The following is a 17837-nucleotide window of genomic DNA, read 5'->3' on the forward strand; positions in this document are numbered from 1 at the left end:
GTCCAGCCTGGAAGTAATAAATGCATGAACTAGTTTTTCAGCGTCACTCTGAGACAGGATATTTCTAACTTTAGAGATGTTGCACAAATGGAAGAACGCAGTCTTACATATTTGTTTAATATGTGCATTGAAGGACATGTCCTGGTCAAAAATGACTCCAAGGTTCCTCACAGCGTTACTGGAGGCCAAGGTAATGCCATCCAGAGTAAGAATCTGATTAGATACCATATTTCTAAGCTTTTCAGGGCCGAGTACAATAACCTCAGTTTGATCTGAATTAAGAAGCAGAAAGTTAGCGGCCATCCAGGTCTTTATGTCTTTAAGACATTCCTGCAGTTTAACTCATTGGTGTGTGTTATCTGGCTTCATAGATAGATATTGATCTGATCTTCTCCACCTGCTCGCCTCACTCAGACTTTGAGCCTTTAGACGTTCTGCCCGAGACTTTGGACGCACTTCCACCAGATCTCCGGACTACAACCCAAAGACTACAGATGGAGAGGCTAACCATTTAAGACCAACTACACCTCCGCAGTCATTTACAATCCAAATGTTTTACACACACACACACACACACACACACACTGCTGTCCTCTTCCACATCCTCCCAGGCAAACATAAACCGAGCCACATGTGATTCAGTAAATAAAATTTATTTTCATTCTTCACACACAAATTCCTCATACAGTGAAAATAAAAGAGGCCGCTCTCTCGGCCATTTGACACCAACGCAGATGGTGTCAAAAGTCCCCTCAGTTCATACAGCTTCATAAATATCAAGGTTCGGCCAGGATGTGTGGTCTGGAATGGGTGAGGTGGCTCATTTCCTCTGGATCTGAGTAAAAGATGAGGGCAACTGGAGCGGCTGGATGGGTTTCTTACGGAAGTCCGGGGAGACTCTCTGTTGCGTGGTAGGCAGCAGCTGGTTGCGTTTGATGATCTGCAGAGCCAGCTGAGTGTTTCCTGAGGACCAAACATAACATTCAAGGATCAGGTTTAAAATGCCCTCACAAACACAACAGCTCAGCCTGTTTCCACTGTTTGCAAAGCCAATACGACGCTTTGATATGTGGAATACGAGTGTGACAAACCAACCCAACCAAAACAGGGCGTCAGGCGAAAAACACGTTACAACAGGTGTAACTGGTGACGCAGCAGCTCACTGACCATTCTGCAGCTCCAGGTACACTCCCAGCAGGATGGCTTCAGGCGGGATCTCCTTGCTGTTCATCATCGACGCAGCCTGATGGTGACAGCACAAATTAAATTATTACTGAACTGTCGGGACGCTCACTGCTTTAAGCTTCCTGATGGGTTACACACATAATTACAGCATTAAAGAAACGGGGCGAATCAGATGCTTTTGAACAGTAACAGTTTCCAAAATGAATTTTAAAAAGGCTTTAATACATTTGTCGAGCATAAAATGCAGCAAAAACAATCAGCAACCAGTTTGATCAACATCGTCACTGAAATGTGATCGTCCCAGATTCTTCAACGTTTATTAGTTTCTCTTTTCTCCCCATAAAAACATTTCTTCGAACCACTGCAACAATGAAGTAACATGTCTAATGCCAGAGTAACTAGATTTTGATTGGCCAGTCCTGGACATGAGTTGCATAAAGTTGCCATGGTTACCTGAGTCAGGCACTTGCGGGCCTTGTCGTACTCACTCCTTAAACAATAGGCACTGCCCAGGTTAAAGAGCATCATAGCTCGAGCTGATGTCACACTGCTGGGATAACACAGTGGAGTCTGCTTCCCTGCTGCAACACGTACGCACACACGCACGCACGCACGCGCGCACACACACACACACACACACACACACACACACACACACACACACACGTTATTTTCCTGCTGCAATGTTATGCTGTATATAAGATTTTGGAATCAAAAGCAAACACGTTGCCTAAAAACAAACTCACAGGACTCAACAGGCTCATCTCCTTTGTCGGACCCTGCTGACAGAGAGGAAATTATTCAGTGAAAACAAGACTGCAGCAAAAGTTTAGGCGAGGAATGATTTCAGCCCACGCACCCTGGTCTTGTTCGTTCATCAACATGCCCACTGACACATCACTGACGTTCTCTGGATTAAGGTGAGCGATAGCGTCGGAAATCCTGTCCAATGAGATGAGGGCTTCGGCAGCATAGAGGTGACCGAGGAACCTGAACAGAAAAGGTCCAAACAGAGAACAGTTAACTCACTCAAGTACATGAAGACCCTGATCGTACAATGACAGGACTCTTTTCTGTGTCCTTCTTTCTCAGACTTTATATCCTTTTTACAGACTTTCTGATTTTTAAAATCACTTCACAAGGATCCTGTAAGCTTCTCCCCACCTGTAACCACTTACTTGAGCGATCCGGACAGCTTAGTTTGATGGAGCAGCTTCTCGGCGTGGTTTAGGGCTATCAGGTTGTCTCCCAGCGCCAACGCTACATAACTGCTGCAGGCCAGGATGGAGCACCTACTCACACAGCGAGAATCAACGAGTGGCATTTTGGTCCTAATGACATGAACCGTCAGGACGTGTAAATGAGCAGAGAATACGGAAAGCATCATTACCTGAGGTTTTCTACCTCCTGTTTTCTAAGAGGAGAAGATGGAGCAGCGGACAAAAATTTATCAGCATCCTGACCTTTTCCACTGCAAAGAAACACAGACCCTCCATCAGAGCACATATCAGCTCTGACAGTTTAATGTGACCGAATCACAGGCCACCACAATTCAGCCATCACCGTTTCTCAGTCCTGCATCAGAAAACATTCTGAGATGAAGGTCTCCTTGCAACTCCACCCTTCAGTCCAGATCCTCTTCCCTGTAATGGAGTGACTTCCAGATCTCTTCCTGGTGGGTTGGATCAACTGGTCAGTTTCACTGACTCCCGGTGTTTAGCTTCACTCCTGGATCTACAGCTGTGTCTGCTCTTTGTGGTGAGATGGCTGGACACACCGTGTGCACGAGTGTGGCACTGAGTTACAGGCTTTCTTGCAGTCAACCCAGGCAGTGGTCAGGCCGCCCTGTCTGGTGTGCACGCTTCTTGACCAGCAGCTGATATTTTGACCCCATTTTGACGTTCAGAATGACGAGCTGTGTTTGCAGTTTGTGTTCATGACTCTATGATGACTGAGTGGATCCAACTTGTCATGCAGAGGAAGGTAATGTTCCAATAGCTGAAGGCGTCACTGTAAGGATGTTGTTGCTGTTAGGCCAGTCTGGGTGTAACCAGGCATCCACAGTGTGCTGTTAGCTGCGGCTCGTCTTTGTGGCATCATTTCATTGAAGCTGCAAGCACAGCCTGAGTGGATCTTGGGAGAATATGTAATTTTTTCTGTGACCTTGTTGCCAGAGAGATATGAACCATAATGTAGTAGTTTTAGAGCCTCAGTTTATGTAAACATCTCCCATCTCTATACATCATTTTGCACTGGGTAGCATTGGGAATCTAACCTGATGATCCTTAATATCGGATGCTACATGACTTTATGCATAGCAAAAAACAAATCCAGAAAATGCATTTTAAAGATTATGTACGATATTAATAAGATCTATTCTTTGTTTTTCCATCATAGTTATATAATGCACGAAAGTACCAGACTTAATGAGTGTATATTTCTTGACATTATGACGGATATTAAGGACTCTAAGTTGTAGTCCTCCTCAGTATGCAGCAGAGAGTGTGCATTTTAAATTCAGCAGTAAATACAAATTTACACACAGATTGTGTGACTTTGTACAGTTTTTGAACATAATCACTGGAGAGATGTGTTGGGAATACAGAACAAACAGGAACACTTTATGGAAAAACAGAAATATAGTTTGGAACCAGCGAGTTAAGAAGGCATCACTGCCTTTCTGTAACAGGTGGGTGGGGTGGACAGACGTGTCTGACCTGCAGGCGTCGCTGTTCTCGCTGCCACTCTCGGTGCTTCCTGACTGACTCGAGTTCTTGGAGCTGTTCTCTGTCTTGAGTTCTTGCTGCTGGTGTTCAGGCAGCAGCAGCAGCGCATTCCTCAGGCAGATAGCTGCAAACTCCATACTGGCCACTGGAATAGCTGCTGATTGGCCCTCACTATACAAAGACAAACACTATGAGGTCAGTCTACCTCACATTAAACTACAGTAAGATTAAATATCAATTGGATGTTAAAATGTACACATGGACAACCTGTTAAATATGATAACTTCATGACATGATAGTGGAAACACAATAACCAGCATGTCAGTGATGTAGCAACTGATGTAACGTATGTTACTCTGTAATCATTGTATGTAGGCTGAGATGCTTTAAAACAAAACAAAAAACAGCTTTTGCTAACCACTTCCTGTTTCATACTGTGGACCCCGATAGTTTAAACCAAACTGGCAGAACTCTGTTATCGAGGAGTCATGTGTGTAATTTATTGGCTCCGTGTGGATTTATGGGTAGTGAGCACTGACCTGTACGTGGTGTTCTGCATGGACTGGGACGCCAGGATGATCTTGCGATGGTAGCCCTGGCCAACAACAGACTGAACGATACCTTTTTTACAAGGCAAACCTTTGCTTTCCTGCTCTGAACCCTTGAAATTGGAAAATAAAGATGATATAATTTTAGATTTTACCCCCATAAATCCATTCAAAGATGCAAAAAACAAACAAACATTTGACTAAAGTAGTGTGGCTGAAATATTTTGTCCATGGTAGAATAAGTTAGAAAGGAAAACCATTACAGGAGGACGGCCTTATGTATCCTTGAGCCACCAGATAGGCATCAAAAATAATAAAGGAGAAAATATGTGCACATGTGAGAGCAGTTTGATCTGATCTCCATCAGAGATGAACCCAACCACGGTGTCATCAGCATACTTGATGATAACATTGATTGGGTTGGTGTGTGGGGGGGCTTTGCTGCGGACCAGTAACCAGGAAGTATTATTAAACCATACTGTAGCCAGTGGTACCCTTGGCTTCCTGGCTTCCTACTAGATACACGTACGGTATCAATTTGAAAATTTGACGTCACTTTGTTCTCAAGATATGAACTCCAAGGTTTTCAATGGATGCACCTATGGCATGAATTTCAACTGTTCTTCTTGGGTTATCACATTCACAAGATTTTGAGAACACTTGACCTTTGACCTTGAAGTCAAGGTCAGAGATTTAAGCTTGTCCAAGACTTTTTGCATTCACAAACTTGGGTGCCATTACTGCCGGCCTAGCAGGGTGACAACAACATCCCGTTAGCCTTTTACGGCTGAGGGGTAAAAATGACAAAGAATAAACAGGTAAAAAGGAAAGGTCACCATCGAAATGCTCAAAAACATCCACATCTTACAAACATACCCCTTTGTTAGCAGAGATGCAGCACTCGGCAAGCCGCAGCCACAGCCGAGGGTTGAAGTGGTAAACCTGCACCGCCTCCATCAGACATTCAAATGCTGCCAGAGGTCTGCCAATATGCAGTAGCTGAATACCGCAGTTATACAACAGCTCGTAGCGTTTGTTGGCTAGTAAAGCGCACATCGGGATACCTGTGAATTTTTTAGCTGAAAACAAAAGAAAAGGACTTTTTGTTACTGAGGAACACATAACTTACACCTGTGTGTAAAAACACAAAATACATACCAATATAAAACATTTCTATTGTGTCAAAGCTGAACAAGTCCAACACAAGACAAGAACAACCAAAAGGGGATAAAAACAAATTACTTCTGTGAATTTTAAATCCTACATCATCTGAGTCTGCCCTGAGTCATTGCACTCATGAACATGCGTGTCCACGCCCCCCACCCAACTCCCTGGGCGAAGGCAATAACCCATCAGCCTTTACAGCTGAGGCGTAACAACAAAGATCAGCAGGGTGACAGACACTGAAAAAATGATAACTATATCAACCACTCACAAGGCTCAGGGTATAATGCACAGATTCAAACTGACATACTTGGGAGTAAATTTGCCGCCAGACTTCTCCGAATTAAAATCTAGAAATAACGGTCCTTTAATTATTGTGGCCCGTATGTCTTCCCCACTTCTCTCTCTGCCCCCACTTTCCTGTCGTTTCTTTACTGAATCTATCAAATAAAGCTGAAAAAGCCCCCCCCAAAACATTTAAAGTTGTACATAGCACTGGAAAATTTGAAAGCGAGCAGTGAAGCACACATAAATGAGAAAAAGCGGCTGCAGGGAGGTTATCGATTCAGGTTTGAGTTTGAGCCAATCGTTATCACGTCTTCCAGGAATGTCTCTAAATTGTTCCGTACTGGCAGGAGTTGAAGAATTGCATAGAAAGGTTTTAAAAGTATTGTTTTTACATTCAACTTCCTTTACATGGGAACAAACACGTACAAAGTTGATATGTTTAGGATCATGTTAGTCACTAGTAAAAAATCCATTACTAGGGATTGGCTGAAGACAGAGGCCCGTAAGCAGCAAGTTTGGACTGAAGTGATGCATAATGTTTATGATGGGAATGGTGACCTTCACTGGCAGACTAGAGTTGGGCAAATGTAAGTTTTTCTGGAAAAACTGGGTGGACAGATTTGGTAGAGTAATAGTTTCTGGTTCTGTGAAACCCTCAGTTTAGTGCGACAGACTGTATGTAGTTGGCCAACTAATTTTCAGGGTATAATAATTTGTTTGTCTTATTTGATTCTGCTACATGGATTATGTCAGAAGAAGAAGACACAAAGAAAAGTGGAAAGAAGAAACGATCAAATGTATTTTCTGCTTGAAGTTAACGTGGTCATTAATGCGTGTAAATGACAATCAGGGTGTCTACAATGTCCCAGGACAGGATTCTGGTGATGTTGTCATTTGCAGAGGTTCATAAAAATAGAGAACAGAAAAAAAAAAAAGTAAGGAAGTCCAGTCGCTTTCTTTGCAAGCTTCATTGGCTTTCTCAGATCTTTTACCATCAAAGTCTGAACCAGTTTTTTCCATAATAGCTGGTAGACGAGGTTTGCTGTGCTCTTTGTTATCGTTTTTCCTACCAGGTGAAACGTGACAGTCTCGGGCTTTTAAGTATTACAGACGAAATCTGTTATTTAACACACAGTTCACAAAAGTTAAAACAAAAGCCAAAAAATAAATAAATAAAAATAACCAACAACAAACAAGGTTGGCCAGATTCAGCTTCATCTTTTTGCTGACAGTACGTAGCAGTGAAACTTGTTTCCCCACCCTTCCTAAAATATAAAACCTAATATAATCACAGGCCCCGTTTAATGCTGGCTTTCACAACTGTCTCACTGGCTCCATAATACCAACTATGTGCACATATCTGAAGGTTTTACAGCAGAGGAACTGATGTATACGTGAAAGGATAGAAACAGCACTAACAGGATAGTCATAGTAATACTAAACACAAACTACTAACACTCGGTAGCTGCTCCTGTTATGCTAGCTTCGGTTTGTGTTATTACTGGTATCCAAAGCTTTGTTTATAAATGGGAAAATCTTCAAATTCTCTTCAAACCTAAATACTTTTTATTTTGAGTATGGACACAACTGTGGGAAACAGTAATGTGTATATCTTTCACTTGGTTACCCAAGTTTCCGCCATCAGCCCCAGCTGGTAATGGCAGATAGCTGCCGGAGGTCTGTCCCTGCTAACAGGGAGCTTTTCACTTCCCACTGTCACCAAGTGCTCACTCAGAGGAAGTCGTTTGATTGCTATGGTTTTTGCTGCTTCTATACATTATAAAGTGCCTTGAGGCACCTGTGGTTCTGAATTTGTGTTATATAAATAAAATTGCATAGAATATAAGTAAACTGGGGCAGCATACTGGTGGAGTGGTTAGCACTGTTGGTAAGGAGTTTGACTCCACCTTCGGGCTTCAGTTTGCATGTTCTGTTTGCGTGGTTACTCTCGCGGTACTCAGGCTTCGCATTTCTTGGGGTTAGGTCAACTCATTATTGTCCAGCCTGCCTCGTGCCCTGTTGGTAGCTGTGATAGGCTCCAGGCCCTCTGGGATCCTGATAAGTGGAAGAGAACAGATACATGAACTGCCTTCACTTACACTGGCCATTGCTACCATCTCCCAGCTGTGCACAGGTGTGGTCATTCTCTTGCAGAGCCTTCTTGAAATAGAAAATGCCGAGATTGTGTTTCCCCATTGCAAAATGAATGCAGCCCAGGTTGTTCCAGAACATACATCGAACACATTCACCTAAATGAAAACAACACGCATGCAATTAGCAAATCATGAAAGCCAGTTACCCCAGTAATGACGTCAACATCTGGAAATGCAATTAGGCAACAAAACCTGAGGACGACAAAGTAAACAGCAGGATTATAACAGAAAGCCAAATGATCCTGCGAGCAGCCGTTACCTGTCTTGATGGGCCCAGCATGTTCTGCAATATTGGAGCTGTTCAGCAACTTCACTGCTTTCCGGTAGTTTCCTCTCAAATACTCAAAATTACTCTTGAGGAACAGTGAGGGTGCAGACTGATGACAGAGAACAAGAGAGCGTGGAAGCAAAGTCAATTTCCAATGAACTGCAGCGCCCAAAGAAATATTTGAGACAAATTTTAAATTGCATCATATGCCAATCGCATAAGGCATACTGCATCCTCTCCCCTTTACATTAGAACTAACAAGCAGACTTACATTCCCTGCTGTGTTCATCACTGACTTGATCTCCCTTTTACAGGCCTTGGAGGATTTCATCTGAATGTACGCTCTCACTTTGTACTGCAGAAAGGACAACATCAGTTAGAACAGGGGTCGGCAACCCTGGGCACGCGTGCCACAGCTCCCACAGAGGCCAGCAGGTGGATGAGGGAAGGGGAGGCAGGAGGAGAGCCCCGAGGCGGCCGCCGGTCCGAGTGTCAGGTGAACTGAACTTCAGGTAAGAAGTTATGACCTGCAGTCTCTCTGGGTCAGATATAAACCAAGTTTAGGTGGAGTTTATTTTTGTTCTGCTGACTTTTTACAATCAGTTGCAATAACTCGTACTGCTACTAGCAAGCATGACGGAGTTTAAATACAGCTGGGTGGGTGCTATGTTACTGATAGTGAACTTGATTTTATTCATAAGGTTAGTTAGCAGAGTTGCCAACGGCTCCTTGAAAAAATGGAATGGTCCCTCATTCAGAGAAAATATTACACGTTTCGTATTGAGGGGAAAAGGAACACAAAGCTGGATTTATTCTGTGTCTTTGCTGCACAGCTGCCTCTTCTCCTCTCACCCTCTCTCTCCTGTCGCTACTTCAATCATGAAACTGATCAATGATCAGCTGATCGTCTCTCTTGTTTATTTATCGCCCACTTTGCGCCAGAAAGAGGAAACCAGCGGATGTCGTGCTAAACAACAGCAGCACGTTTGATCAGCTGTTGTTAGAATGTATTTAATATTAATTTCTAGTATCAGCTGATGTTTGCTGGAGCCAGAACAGGTTTACCTTTTAGGTGACATGGATGAGTTGAAGGGAAGTTATGAGCTGTTTCTGAGAGACAAATAACACCAGGATCCTTTTCTAAGCAGCTGACAGCTGGTAACTGTGCAGGGGCGGGTCTAGCAAAGTGTTGCCAGGGGGGGCAGGTAGGACATTAACAGGGAGAGGGGGGCACAAAGACATACTTTTCTTTCTTAGTCTCATTTAAAATGTTTTGCTTTTAATAAATAATTATCTGAGTCTTACAACCAAAGTTTTTATCTGATGTAAAATGTATAGAAATCACACATATACCAACAAGACTGTGCATCACTGTCACCACAGCGTTTGTTTTCATTCAAAGGCTTTATGGCTTTTATACCTGGGGGGCCGGTCTCTAGTCAAAATGTCCAGGCTGATGTTTTGTCCCAGTCCAGCCCTGGGCACGACACGCAGCGAGTTAATCTGAGAGGTGCATTAAAAAATAAATGGCCGGGCCAGCGGTGCACATCGCAAATTGCAACACAACTAATGTGTCCCATAGACACATTCTTAATGACGGTATCTTAGCTAACGACCCCAACTACCAGATTCAACTTGTAATTGGCTAAAAATCACTTAGCCTAGCGGTGACAGGGACGTTGTTAGCTGGTAGTTTTTTCAAGAGATGTTGAAATTTTCACGTTCTGACACTTCAAAAGCTTCAGCAGCTGTCGGCTCAGCGCAGCATCAGCACCGCGGAGATACACGGATACATCCGTAGACTCGAGACAGAATGTGTTTTCAGGACTTTCAGCTGTTTGGACCAATGTTTTCTTTTCTGATCAAACCAGAAGCTTTAATGAGCAGCTGGATTTGTCTCGCATTAACTGGCTCGACACATCGAAATGCAGCTGATTGAACTGAACAGCTCGACTCTGTGGGGTCAAAGTTTGCAGAACTACGAAGCAGCTGGACTCCACAGCTGTGCGTGTTCATGGAGCTGCATGTTCACCTGCTGGACGTCACTACCTGACAGGTTTAACTGTCTTCAGAACATTGCAGAGGCCTTATTGACAGTGTTTGGCTCTACATGTCTGTGTGAGCAGGTTTTCTCTCACATGAGTCCTCAGGTCTGAATGCTGGACACTGGGAGACCTGTGTCTCTGACTGGGAGACCAGAGATCACAGTAACATGTGTGTCTCTGTATTAACAAACATGCCATATTGGCCCAGTTTATTTTTCTTATCATTGTTGTGAGGAGACCATAAATAGCATTTGTATTTTCTGTTGTTCAGTTCATTTGCTGTTATGGATTAAAAGTGTTTTGTTTCTAAATAGCTGATAACTATTCGCTGACAGCTGCAAACATCTGTGAACAAATATAATCCTATAACGTTGTTCTATATAGTGAGTAACTGTTCATATAGAGCGTTATTACATTTATTGCTAATGCAGTCATACGGCACACTGACCTCTGAGGAAATGGTAGATGCACTCATCATCAGAAAGGTTGCCGACCCTGCTCTAAAAGCATGCATTACAAATATTACAGCCCCTGAGTTAGAGCATGCAGACGAAGGCTGAAGCAGTTAAAGAGTGAAACATGGGTGAACCCAGCTCTCACCTGGTGAATTTTTGATTTGGCTGCTTCAATCATAGCTGCTAACTCGGCCTTCTGGTTTCCTCCATCTTTCTGAAATAAAGCACAGAACTTAGTCAGCTTCATTTCACAGACTTAAACTTGTGAAGTCGGTGACCTAAGAAACAGCTTCATGACTAAGGTCCTTGCAGTTTAATCATTTAAAGCTCAGCTATTCATCGACTCTTTGATGTTAGTTCTGTTTGTGGTTGAAAGATTCATTTGCTTTGATAGAAACATTTTCTGTAAGAGAGTACACTGTTCTTCTTCAAACACTGTGACCACTGCAAACTGAATTCAGCTCACTGTAGTAAGAAATCTCACAACTGTGACTCTTCAAAGTTACCTTTTAAGCTGCAGCTGCAAAGCTTTCAGCGCTGATATGTTTTTAGATGCCTTAAATAAATATGGAAGGTGGTGAGCGATAACTGTAGCTCAAAAAGTGACTTTTTTCACTGCATTGTGCGTCCAACAGTTCAGACCCTTTCACATGAAAAACTGCTGATGGACAGTCTGAGCTGTGAGACACATTCTTGATGCATAACACCATGGATGCTGGAAAAAGATTTGTGGGCACAGCCAGAGATTTCATTTCAGATTTCAGGAGTGAAATCTCTGGCTACAACAGACGCTGATATGAAAGTCTGTCAGTTTGCACAGAACAGATTATCAGGGAGTATTCTATAAGCAGCAGCAGGTGTCTGCAGTGCTGCTCGAGGAGACGATCTTGAATGTGCACACTAATGGGTTTGCTTTTGTTGTGCACATTCCTGTTTTTATCACACATACTGTATTTGTGTCTACCTCTCCTTTGCCGTTCTTGTTGCTTCCTTGCACAGAGAGTTTGTCCAGCACAGTCAGCAGGTGGAGGGCCTTCTCTGGCTGGAAGGTGAGCAGGTAGAGATCCACCAACAGGAAGCACACAGACTGTGCAAACTTTTCTTCTAGGGGAAATAACATAAGACATCAACAACAACTACTACAAGTACAAAAACAACAACCATTATTATTATTAGCAGTACAAAACTGTGCAAAAGTCCTGAGCCAAACTCCTTCGTACTTTGGTCCCGAGGGGCCAGACTTTGTTTTTAACGTGGTCTTGAGTTGGGTCTCCAGGCTTTTCAAGGTCTTTGAACATCATCGACTCCAATAGTTCTAAAACAGCAACTAGTCATCTGCAGAAGAGCGGTTTGATTGTTTCAATCAGGTTTCACACGTCACCAAAGTACAGAACAAGTACTGGGAAGGTTACCAGTAGCATTTATACGGCCTCTGACACTGGACTCATCTCTTGTCCTGCTATCAGTGCAGCGTTACAGTTGTCCTTAATATTAGAGATCAGTAGGTATGAAATATTTACTGCTGATTCAGCTGCCTGATGCACTCCAATTTTTCCATGTAAACCCACAGGGTTCCATGATAGGACCAGTTATTAACATTACACATGCTTCCATGTATAACATTTAAAGACATAGTATACATTTTCACTGCTTTATTATTATTATTATTCCATGAAGCCAGATAAGATCACACACACACACCTCAAATTTCCTGCTTTTAAATTTAGATAAAAACTGAGGTTATCGTGTGTCATCTGGCTTCACTGATGATGGAGCGGGGAATCATCTGCATAGCAGTGGTGCTGCCTGAGGGCAGGATGTATAATGTAAACAGACCTGGCCCTTAGACTGAAACCTGTGGAACTCCATAATTAACCTGTGTGTTAAGAGGACTCTGCAGCACTGCAGTGTTGGGCGATCGTGGCAGTTCGCCTTGTAGTCGGAAGGTTGCCGGTTCGAGCCTCAGCTTGGACAGTCTCGGTCGTTGTGTCCTTGGGCGAGACACTTCACCCGTTGCCTACTGGTGGTGGTCAGAGGGCCCGGTGGTGCCAGTGTCCGGCAGCCTCGCCTCTGTCAGTGCGCCCCAGGGTGGCTGTGGCTACGATGTAGCTGCCATCACCAGTGTGTGAATGTGTGGATGACTGGATATGTAAAGTGCTTTGGGGTCCTTAGGGACGAGTAAAGCGCTATATAAATACAGGCCATTTACCATTTACTTTTAATTCCAATAGTATGCTCTAATCACGGTAATAAAATAAGAAAATCAGGTCAACAGTACGAAACACTGCACTGAGGTCTGGCTGGGCAAACAGAGATGAGTCCACTGTCAATTATTTACTTTCTTTTTTAAGATAACAATAAATAACAACAGTCGGCTGTCTGTTAAACGTTGTCTAAGGAGCTTGGAAAGAAAAGTGTCTGCACTGAAAAGGTTTCACCTCTCATCTGAGAAGCTTCTTCAGTTCTGGGACTACAATGAGCTGGATGACTGAGAACCTTCACAGACACATCTGTTAAAAGTTGTTTAGATTTGATCATTTTAACCTTCACTAACACAGTTTCTGTACTTTGTTGAATTCTGAAGCCTGACTAAAACTCTTCAGATAAAGCATTCTCTGAGCTAATGACTTCTCTGAGCAGTCTTGAAGTAATGGGATCTCACAGACATGTTGATGGTTTTGATTACTGAAGTTAACTCAGATCAATCAGAGAGTCTATATACATATCAGTACTACTAAACTACTAATCTCTATGAGACGTCTGCGAGTCATTTTTCTCTAATGATTTAAACTTTATTAGTGAAGAAAATCATTAAGTCATTACTTCTTAAGGTCATCTTTACTCTGATGCTTAAAGCCTTATTGTTGATTCAACCACAGTCTCTATAGTGAAGCAGTTGTTTGACAGGATGAAACGGGGAAAGAGCCCAACTTGTTTCATTGTTGTGTGAGCAAAACTGTGACATCATTACTGCTGCTGATACAACTACAGGTAAGGTCTCACAAACCCTACCCTGTACTGCCTGATTGTTTTTGTCATTTCATATATTCAAAGTATCGTCACCATCAGTGTAATACACAATACAGACAATAATAAAAGTCATTCTAAAAACCGTTGCATGCTGCACTTGAACTTAACACTTTAAACATACATAAGAGGGGACTGGCTCTCCATTCACAGTCAGTAAGATATTTCAGAAAGAGCGCACAACTGAGCCGGCCTTACAAAGAAGAAAAACGGCAGCTGACAACATCACATCCTGGAGCTGATGCTTTGCAACAACCCTGCCAATTAAATGCATGGAAGTTAGCACGACATACCAAACGGTTCCAGAAACTGGTAGAGCTTTTCTCCGATGCAGATCGCATCAGAGAACTGCCGCATGTAATAGTGGATGATAGCTTGATTGTAGTACAGGAAACTATTTTCAACATCATCCAAACCATCAACATCTTCTGCTGACGTGTGAACCTGAAACACAGAAAGTAAGCCAGGCTCTGAGTTTACTGCAAACAAGGATTAAACCTATGAAAAGAACTCGGTTTAATTACCTGGTTCTTCATTGACATCAGGGTCTGCTTCAGCAGCCCTGTGGTCGTCTGACCGCTTTTGTAAAACTCAACAACAGCTTTATTCATTGCAATCTTGTAGTCCTCTTTAGTGAGCTCCTGCAGGGCTTCAAGGTGTCTGAGCGCCTCGTCACATCTCCCAGCCTAGAAGAAAAAACAACGTTTCACAATGTTTGGATTTCTTCTCACAAATACGACAAATAACAAGAAAAAGAGCAGCTGGTCAAACCTGAGTATACAGCGTGAACTGATGAGCAGGAGTTTACGAGTACTTTCATTTTATTCAGGATTTCCACGGCCCTCTAAAAACTTGGCTGAGACTGGAATTGCCTCATAAATGTGGACGGTGTCACATTTTAGGGGCTGAGACCATTTCAGGTAGAGATACTGTTGTGGAGCGAGCAGTTTGCTCATTTTACTCTGGTTAGTGTGACTCACTCGTCATAGATGATGCACTCAAAAAGACTATCTAAAATACCTAGAAGACCCCTCATGCTGTGCAACAGTTAACATAATATACTCTGACACTGCCTCCACTCTGTCCAGTTAACCTCTTGAGCCCAGCACCCTCGGTACTGGGGGGCAAAACGGGGCAGATCCTGTTGAATCGGCTGTAACATAAGTCCCAGCGTGTGTCCACAGAAACCTCTAGATCTCAGCTAAACGCTCATATAGACCACTTCTACAAACACAGCAAAACAACATAAAAGTGACAGTTGCTTTGCTCCAAGTACTGAATGTGTTCATATTCACATCTCTCTCACTTCTCTAAAGAAGAAATTAGAACCACTTGCAGTATTTTTTTATATACACATTCATTGTCAGAAGACACTGTGGGTTAAGTTGAAATGTTTGATTATTTACCGTAAATGCTTCGTATGCGCTGGCTGCCATCTCCTTCTCCTGGTCTGTCATCCCCGGGGACGGTGAGCCGTCATGCTTTGCCTCATTTTGCTCTGATTTAAAAATAAATAATAATATTAAGTATAAGCTGAAACACCAATTTGTGAATACCCATAAATAGTATATATTTTATTTGTTGGTTACATGATAAACATTTGTGAGAATTTTTTTAGAAACGTTTTTGCAGCAAAAGTCAAAATTAAGCAAAATGGACTCACACAGATGATGTGAAGAAAATATTTGCTGAACTTCCATTAAGGGGGTGTACCTAATAAAGTGCCACTGAGTGTAATATGCATAACAATGTACAAACAAGCCAGCTTACATAAATAGTGCCTCTTTGATTGTATGATTTATCCATATAAAACCAACCTGTTCAGAGCATTCACCAAACAAGGCCAGGGTTAGGGTTATCACCTGCTCCTCCTGTCACAGGTCAGCCCTTGCACCTCGCCCCCCACCTGTTTGACCCGCTGCCCTTGGCTTAAAAACAGCTTCGTCCCTGGAGCCTTTCGGACCGGTGTTGTGCCAAATAGTGATCGCCTCAGTGAACGGGGTTTACAAAGGGCTTATATATAAAATTTAAATATTACCTGTTTTTCAAGTATCTTTAAACTCTGCGTGTTGTACTTGCATTATAACCTATCCAGTCCTTTTCCTCCACTTAAAATATGTTCACAGAACTGTTGTAATATTTGTTGCAATTCCCGCTTGGCCAGATTAGTCTTACTAAAGACAGTTTCAATCTTAACGAGATTTTTTTAAATATAAAAAGTCACTGCTAAAAACTGATTGTGGCTTGTACTTTGTTACAGGAATGTTGTTTCTAACTGACTTGATATCATTCGTGAGGGAAACATCTGACATGTTTCACATATTACAGACCAACAAGTTATTTATAACAGTTTAAATACGAACAATCAGTTCTTTGCAGACATAATCTTTTGGCACAACACCGGTATCGGACACGATCCCACCCACGGTCTGAGTAACGCTCATCACTCACACACTCAGACCAAGTCCTTTACAACCTGTTCTCCAATGTGCGCCGTTCTCTTGTTTTGTATATATTCCTGCTGTCTTACTATTTCTATTTTATACCTACACAGTTGGCGTGGACAACGTCGTACGTGTACATCGATAATAAAGGGCTACTCGTTCTAATCTGGTGCTGCATTAGCTGCTAGCTGTTAGCGGCTGACTGTTTTTGAAAGGGCTCGAGGACTTACGGTTTTATTACCGAGGTTTTACTATTGGCTGGATTAAATGTACCATAAAGCTCACGTTGTAAACGAGCGAGGACTAAAATTCCGTTGATTCATCTTAGTTTAGCCCAAACGAAGGCAGAGAGGGAAAAGCGCCTGCTGCAGCACACAAACCGTCTAAGTTAACCGAGAGAAGTCATTGGGATCCCGAGGATCCAGAACACACCAATAAATAAAGACTGAAAGACCAAGACATGAGTAAATCCCAGTGAAATACATGGGCGGCTTTTCATGAGAGACAAATGGGTCTGCTTAATGGGTTAAAGCTAGCTCTTGTCAACCACAGCAAGCTACTTGGGTAATCTTCACACTCACCTGTATTTTCTGCCATTTCTGAGGGCTTCTTAAGAGAAAATTAAAAGTAGACCAGACCGGGTTACTGCGATAAACTAAAACAACACCAGTATAACGAATAAATGTGGAAACTTTTCAAACACAGAGGTTAGCCTAGCAGAAATCTATCCAATTATCACGGCACTGTTTCTTCTTTGCTGTTTGGCGATAGCTTCAAACGTCGCATGATAAGGCAGTACCGCCCCCTGTCGATATGCGCGTGTCAGGAAAATCTTCTTCTTCCTTCCTTTGTTGGCGGTTGGCAAACAGCAAAATGGTGAAATACCGCCACCCTCTGGTGTGGAGTGTGAACTGAAGCGTTAAAAAACACTCAAATCGTCCCAAACAAATGAGTCTGCCTTAAAAACCAAAATATAGCCTGATAAAGTTCACCATACACCAAGTCCAGTTTCATATGGTAAATGGCCTGTATTTATATAGCGCTTTACTAGTCCCTAAGGACCCCAAAGCGCTTTACATATCCAGTCATCCACCCATTCACACACACATTCACACACTGGTGATGGCAGCTACATTGTAGCCACAGCCACCCTGGGGCGCACTGACAGAGGCGAGGCTGCCGGACACTGGCGCCACCGGGCCCTCTGACCACCACCAGTAGGCAACGGGTGAAGTGTCTTGCCCAAGGACACAACGACCGAGACTGTCCAAGCCGGGGCTCGAACCGGCAACCTTCCGATTACAAGGCGAACTCCCAACTCTTGAGCCACGATCGCCCCAAGTTATTGATCAATTGTCTTCTTTCAGCATAAACAAGATGCTATTCAAACCAGTGAGTCGAGATAGAACCGTCTCCTTCCTCCTGTTTCTTCCTGTGCTCCTCATTTCTCCTGTTTTCCTTTGGATTTTGTAAAACCATCACCCCTTCCTCTCTTCCTCCCATTGCTGTCAGGAAAATTGAGGTTCCTGAACTT

At 42.9% G+C, this 17837-nt stretch overlaps 1 protein-coding gene across 3 annotated transcripts; it reads right to left on the bottom strand.

Moving 5' to 3' along the window:
- Positions 1 to 631: 631 nt before the first annotated feature.
- On the bottom strand, positions 632 to 17090 carry cnot10 (CCR4-NOT transcription complex, subunit 10). Of its 3 annotated transcripts, none has more exons than XM_085421999.1 (19): positions 16885 to 17090; positions 15266 to 15357; positions 14384 to 14545; positions 14153 to 14303; positions 11797 to 11933; positions 10978 to 11046; positions 8604 to 8687; positions 8324 to 8441; positions 8011 to 8160; positions 5336 to 5538; positions 4451 to 4572; positions 3903 to 4082; positions 2576 to 2656; positions 2364 to 2477; positions 2045 to 2175; positions 1932 to 1964; positions 1639 to 1766; positions 1168 to 1243; positions 632 to 963 (listed from the first exon to the last, which is right to left on the bottom strand). In XM_085421999.1, the coding sequence occupies exons 1-19, from the start codon at positions 16898 to 16900 to the stop codon at positions 821 to 823; spliced, it is 2190 nt and encodes a 729-aa protein (XP_085278125.1). In that variant the 5' UTR covers positions 16901 to 17090; the 3' UTR covers positions 632 to 820. The 3 variants fall into 3 exon arrangements, with proteins under 3 accessions (XP_085278125.1, XP_085278126.1, XP_085278124.1); XM_085422000.1 differs by having other exon boundaries at positions 1639 to 1763; positions 11797 to 11936; XM_085421998.1 differs by having other exon boundaries at positions 11797 to 11936; positions 16885 to 17089.
- Positions 17091 to 17837: the final 747 nt, after the last annotated feature.

The sequence above is a fragment of the Rhamphochromis longiceps genome, linkage group LG11 (genome assembly GCF_057381845.1).
Source record: "Rhamphochromis longiceps isolate RC_006_pf linkage group LG11, R_longiceps_female_GT1.1, whole genome shotgun sequence".
NCBI lineage: Eukaryota > Metazoa > Chordata > Actinopteri > Cichliformes > Cichlidae > Rhamphochromis > Rhamphochromis longiceps.